Source organism: Vitis vinifera, chromosome 19, assembly GCF_030704535.1.
Source record: "Vitis vinifera cultivar Pinot Noir 40024 chromosome 19, ASM3070453v1".
NCBI lineage: Eukaryota > Viridiplantae > Streptophyta > Magnoliopsida > Vitales > Vitaceae > Vitis > Vitis vinifera.
The window spans coordinates 22238902-22245106 of record NC_081823.1 but is presented as its reverse complement, the minus strand read 5'-3'; the positions used below and the strand labels follow the sequence as shown (position 1 = coordinate 22245106).

At 33.1% G+C, this 6205-nt stretch overlaps 2 protein-coding genes across 3 annotated transcripts; one reads left to right on the top strand and one right to left on the bottom strand.

The window, feature by feature from the left end:
- Nucleotides 1–808: 808 nt before the first annotated feature.
- On the bottom strand, nt 809–2299 carry LOC104877769 (F-box/FBD/LRR-repeat protein At1g78750-like). Its single transcript, XM_010646719.3, has 3 exons — nt 1460–2299; nt 1188–1364; nt 809–1099 (listed from the first exon to the last, which is right to left on the bottom strand). The coding sequence occupies exons 1-3, from the start codon at nt 2297–2299 to the stop codon at nt 809–811; spliced, it is 1308 nt and encodes a 435-aa protein (XP_010645021.3).
- Nucleotides 2300–2383: 84 nt separating this feature from the next.
- Nucleotides 2384–6205, top strand: LOC104877768 (putative F-box protein At1g32420). 2 transcript variants are annotated; one of them, XM_059735408.1, is made up of 2 exons: nt 2384–2469; nt 4389–6205. In XM_059735408.1, exon 2 carries the CDS (start codon nt 5056–5058, stop codon nt 6121–6123), a length of 1068 nt encoding a protein of 355 aa, XP_059591391.1. In that variant the 5' UTR covers nt 2384–2469; nt 4389–5055; the 3' UTR covers nt 6124–6205. The 2 variants fall into 2 exon arrangements, with proteins under 2 accessions (XP_059591391.1, XP_059591390.1); XM_059735407.1 differs by lacking the exon at nt 2384–2469 and having other exon boundaries at nt 3332–4464; nt 5004–6205.

The window sequence follows — 6205 nt, the reverse complement described above, 5'->3', positions numbered from 1 at the left end:
AATTCTACAAACTATTCACTTCCACTGAGGTAGGCTCTTCACTTTGGACTATTTGCTGTTTTAGAGAACAACATTTTTTTAGGATGAACCCTTTATATCTAGTGTTCATTAGGATCAAAAACTCCAAGAATATGTTTGGTTCCTGGAAAATTTGAGGGAAAATGTAAGGAAAAGAAAATAGAGATGAAAAGTAAGAGGAAAGCAAAAGTGAAAATGCATAAATTCCTAACTAGTTTTAATTATATTGGATTTTCTTTGATATTTTTCATAGGACAATCAAACATGAGAAAATCATTTTCCTTAACATTTTTTTTTTTAATACTTTCCAGAAACCAAACATAACCCAAGAATCCTATTATTGGACTAACTAGAAAACCAAAAATTCATATTCTTAAACAGTCCATGGAATGGTTGTCAAGTCAACCATGTTTTTGGAAAAAAAAAAAAAAAGGAAAAGAAAAGAAAAGAAGAAGAAGCATTATCTGACATATATCTTCAGGCTTGGGCACAACGGTTCATCGTGTTAGTATGGTAGGATTTGTTCGATTTTACATAAAAGGATCAAAACGAGACCCCTATGTATGATTGCACTTAGTGTAGGGTGTGGGATCGAATACTTACATTAGGGGTGTGGCATTCAAATTCTGCATTTTGATATCAAATCACACAAGTATTCTTTTGGATGAAGATTTTACTCTGGAAGTTCGAGATTTTGTTCTTTCAAAATTGCCTTCAATGGATGAAATAACTGTGTTGCTGACTGCAACCTTGCTCCAGAATTGTTCTATAAGGATCTAGGATTAACCCTTTACTGCCTAATAAGAAAACGTCGATGCTGTTTATCAGTGGACAAAACAACGCGTAATTGATTGTTGGAGCTGTGCTTAAGAGCTGCCAGTAGTTCAACTCCATTCTCTCTTCCCATAAAGAAGGTGCGTAAGTCCAGAGGCCAAAGTTTCCAACTGTGATAACACTCTCCAGGCAATTTGAATGTCATAATTTTGAGGTTCTGCAAGTGGGCCATCACCAAAGACTTCGCTTCGTTTCTCCAATATATTCTTTCTTCAAAATCATCTGGCTTCAGAAACAGTTGGGGGATCTGAATGTTCACAAGCCAAGAAATATCTTTAGAATTGCAATACAGATGAGTTACAATATATATGTTACCTTCGCTCCTTCACTGTTACCTGACTCTGTTTTGGGGCCATAACAAAGCACAGATCCTCAATGGCAGAGCAAGCTTTGAGCATGTAGGTGACTCCCGGTAGTTCCCACCTCTGAAATGATGTATTTATTTCCAGGTTGGTACAAGAGAGGGATACCCTGCTCCTCGTCTTATCATAGACCTCAGCTTTATAAAGACTCTGCAGAAAACATATAGTTTGTGAATGAAAGTTTGTATGGTACTGGAAATTCTGCAGAAAAAGCTATGATAAAATGTTTTGAAAGAAGCTGATACCTGAACACACCAATTGCAGATTCTGAGAACTCTGACGTGTTGAAAATGTGGAAGAAGATTGAGTAATACAACATGATATCTCAACGACAACAACTCCTCTCCCACTTCCTTCCACAAATACTCATGGGGCTGGTCGGATAGAGCAAAGGTAAACTCAAGGCAGTTTGATACATCCTTTACATGATATTCTCTCCTGGGTGAAGCATATAAGAAGACCAATTTTTCAACACTTGGTGCACAGATATCCATTCCAGTGGATCTAGCAAGATCAACCTTGGTCTCTATGATAGCCAGCTCTTTCAAGTTTGGACTTTCAGAGGCATCAATATTGAAATTGCGGAACCTACTGCAGTTAACCAAGCTCATTCGTTCCAGCAGTGGAGCCCTTGAAGTGATCTTTCTGATTGTCATCCCATTTCTACTTCCAATTTCCATACGTGTGAGAGAAAGAGTATGAAGATTGGGAAGATAGATAGAATCTGGTAACTCCAACACACAACCCTTGAGGGACAAAGAAACCAATGATTCACAGTTGAAAATGAATGGGGGTAGTATGTACAATGGATCATTGTCCCCTTTCATATCAAAGTCAAGTTTCAGATCTTCAACCTCCTTCGTAATAGCAAAACTCATCCATTCATTCACTTGATCTTCCTTGTTAGGCCTATACTTGAATTCTACATGGAACTTCTTTATCTTATTTCCCCGGTGAAGGGAGATAAAATGGGTAAGAGATTCGATTTCTTTTCCTGTAGATTGCTTGAAAACTACATTGGCCAGGTATTTCCATTGATTTCTCCATTTACGGGATAAGAACCCAGCTCTAACGGCATCTTTCATTGGTAGTTCATTCAGTATATTGTGGAGATCTCTTTCATCTAGTCTCTCAGACATGTTGGTCATCTTCTTGGGATTCTTCTCAATCTCAGCCATGGATGACCAAAAAACTATGCTACTTAAAGCAAGAAATGAAAAAAAGATCAAATTATCAGAATGCTACTGAAAGCAAGGTAAGATTTATATAAAACCAATTGTTCTAATTTTTTCAGATAAATCATTATTAATGTAAATCTTTATTTAGAGTTTTGCTTGTGAATTTAGGATTATAGGCTTATGTTTTGTGGATTTTGTTTAAAATTTGAATTTCTAACTACTTTTCATAAATTTGATTTAATTTATATGTTTGGAGTCTGACAATGAATCTGCAAGTGGTATTGGGAGGGGAAATTTGAAGTAGAATGAAAATGAAATGATGTGTGTTGATTCTAATGTGCTGAAAGTTTCAGATTTGAGTTCTCAATTTTTGTTGAGCCTGCATGTTCTCCAGGTAAGTTTATCAGGTTCATTCGAGTGCCTTGATGTCTAGATTCATAAATGAGTTTCAAAGTTGTGAATTAAATTGTTTCCCTATCATCTGGAGTTTATTTGTATTGTTCTGTGCTGCATTCTCATCAGGGTCTGTCAATAAAAATTGTTGTTGCTTTTGGAATAGCTTGTTGCTTTTGGGTTTTTTCTAAAAATTGCAGTCGAAGCTAAAATCATTGTTTTCAAGGGGCAATCTTTGTATTATAGAAGTTGTACTAAAATCATTGTATTATAGAACAATGGCTGTTTTCCCCTGATTGAGTTTGATCAAATTTTCTTAGCATCCAAACACTACTAGGAACCCCAAGTATATTCCAATGTTCAATTTGTTTAACTAAAAACCCTAATTAATCTTCATGATTTCAAGATTTGAAGTACACTAACCTCAAATGAAAGCCTCTGTGAATTCGCTTGTCACTTTCTTTCCTTTTCTTGACTTCCAAGCACTTCCTCAAATGGTGGACTCTATGCATTTGCCTGTCACTTTTTCTTTTCTCTCGTTTTCTTGAATTCCAAGAACTCCCCTTTTTTTCCCTCCAAAAACAAAAATTAAAATTTTTAACCTAAAATATGTATTAATTAATTAAATTACAAATAGGTCCTTTTACTAGTTAAGAACTGATTAATTAACTACTTAGTCCAATTATTAATGTAAACTTACAATAAATTAATCACCTTGATTATCCATAAATTGATTTATTATTATCAATGATAATACTATTCTTAATGGAGTCTTATTATTATTATTGCTAATTAATTTATTATATTATCTATTTCTAAGATTATATTGTTAAGATATGTGAAATTTAATTATTATCTTAATAGTAACGCTATTTTAAATTAGGGTATTTTGAGGATTTGACATTTGGTTATTTTATTTTTTGGGAATTGAGAAAGAAAAAAAGGCAGAGAGAAAACATTCCAACGTATATCATGTACAATCAATTAAACACTGAAGCTAATACGAAAGAAAATAAAATTTTTATTAAAATTAGTTAAAAATGATATATTTTTAAATTATTTTATCAAATATAAAAATAAAATTTAAAATAAATTCAAATTACATAAAATGTTTGTTTCTCCTAAAACTTTATATCTTAGTCCTTAACAAAATATAAAAATAAAATAAAATTGAAAATTTTAAGATAAAAATAAAAAGAAGTTAAAAGGATAAAAAAAAAAAAAATTGATTTCAATTCAAAATCCTCATGTAAATCCTATAATAAAATTTTAAGATTTTTTTTAAAATAATTAAATATAAATCCCTCTTAAATTTATGGATAAGATAAAGGTGTTACACTTACACCTTTACTAAAACTTTTAGAGTTAATTCTAAATCGCAACTACTTTCTTAAACAGAGAATTCCTCTATATCCCACTAAAATAACCCATTAGTAAATGAGATAAGATTTCAAATATTTGAAAAAGTATTACCAATTTTCCACTTTTTTTTTTTTCCTTTTTTGACGAGCACCAAACGGAGAAAGGAAGGAGAGATTTTTTTGGAGATTCTATTGTTATTTTATTTGATCCTTTTTTTTTTCCTTTGTTGGTGGGGAGGAAGGATTTTTATTTTTTGGGAGAGGCTGCCACAAGAAAAACAAGGATCGGGAAAAGAATTGGAAGAATTTTTACCTGAGGTATAACCTATTTATTCCTTGTATTTTATTTCTTTATTTTTTTCATTCTTATTACTATGATTTCGGTATTGTAAATGATCGGAGAGTGTTCTTAGAATTGCATGATTTAGAATGCGTTTGACAATATGTATTCAATAGAATCACCTATCAATAATCGATGTTTTAAAATTTTAGATTATAGCATTTAAATACCTTATAATTTGTTAAATATTTTTTCAATAATGGGTTAATTTTGTTAAATAAAAAATATATCTTTGTCAAGTGATTTATATTTAATTATTTTCAAAAAATTTTAAAATTTATTAGCGAATTTATGGAAGTTTTAAAATTTAATTTTTTATCCTTGTAAATAATTACTTCCTTTATTAAATGATATAGCTAATATTGAAAGCAATGTCCATAAATATGGTATCCAAGAAGTTAAGTTCAAATTGAATTGGAGTTTCTTTTGGTCTTGAATCATATAGTGAAAGTAGGTCTATTGGATTCTTCTCTTAAATACCCCATTCTATTGATTCTACTTGGTGAATTTCTTATAGGGCCAGGTCTATTGGAACAGTCATCATCTCTTCTTGATATAAAAGAGGTAGAATGGATGATTATGGCAATGCATTGATGTGGGTAACCCAGAATGAGAATGTGTTTGAAGTGGAAGAAATCCTCACCAACATTCTCTTAAGGCTTCCAGTTAAATCCCTTTTGATATGCAAGTCTGTCTCTAAATACTGGCGGAGTATAATCTCCCGTCCTAGTTTCGTGGAGTCGCATCTAATCCAATCTCAACACAATCCCACTTATGTTTTCTATCCCTATGACCCTTGGCACCACAACCTGTATTTGCTAAGAAAAACGGATGGAGAAATGACTGAAAGTTTGCCTGGTTGTGATGGAATTTACTTTAAAGGTATCATTTGTTCCTTTAATGGTTTGATCTGCTGCGTTAATTACTGCAACGCCTTTCTGCACGACATACGTATCTGCAACCCCGCTACTGGAGAAGTCCTATTACTCCCACAAAGCCGGGAATTAGAACATCCAGGCGAGGTTGGTGTTGCTTTTGGCCCTGGAATCAATGAATATAAAGTATTTCAGTTTTATGGGGGAACGCAACATTATGGATGTGAGGTATATTCTTCAATCACTGGATCTTGGAAATCCATAGGCAGGGTTGCACACACTCCTTATTCTTCTTTTTCTTCCAATCATGTATGCATTAATGGAATAGTGTACTGGTTCACCCGATCAGAAGAAGGCAGCGGCTCCATCCTTGTAGTTAATAGAGAGGAAATTTTTAGCACAATTCGGCTTCCAAAGGAGAAAATTCTACGTCCTTACTTGATCAATCTCGAAGGTTGTTTGTGTCTAGTGGTTGACAATGGACTTGAGGAATATAGATTTGATATATGGGCTTTGCAAGATAGCAAGGAGTCCCTTTGGACCAAGAAATGGAGTGATTATATGCCCTTTTGTAGCATTGCAGATATCATTAACCATGTAGTCGTGCGAAAAAATGAAATTCTTTTAGGAACTATAACTCATTTTTTTCTTTATAATATGGGGACCAGGACTTGGAGAAAATTCAACTGGGAACATGATGGTGAAGAAATAGTGATTTGTCTTTCGGTGCCATACACAGAGAGCCTCCTCCCTTGTAAGTAACTCATGTTGTACCTTTCTTCCAAGTATGGAAGGATATTTCCTATTTTTTTTTATTTAGAAAAAGGTTTGGATTTCTTTTCAA

What these genes read in the sequence shown, in the direction of transcription:
- LOC104877769 (XM_010646719.3), bottom strand. Translation starts at nt 2,299, where the DNA reads ATGAAAGATGCCGTTAGAGCTGGGTTCTTATCCCGTAAATGGAGAAAT. An exon ending in TCTGCAATTGGTGTGTTCAG is followed by an intron (nt 1,365 to 1,459) that starts GTATCAGCTTCT and finishes TGTTTTCTGCAG; the next exon opens with AGTCTTTATAAAGCTGAGGT. An exon ending in TGGCCCCAAAACAGAGTCAG is followed by an intron (nt 1,100 to 1,187) that starts GTAACAGTGAAG and finishes GTGAACATTCAG; the next exon opens with ATCCCCCAACTGTTTCTGAA.
- LOC104877768 (XM_059735408.1), top strand. Translation starts at nt 5,056, where the DNA reads ATGGATGATTATGGCAATGCATTGATGTGGGTAACCCAGAATGAGAAT.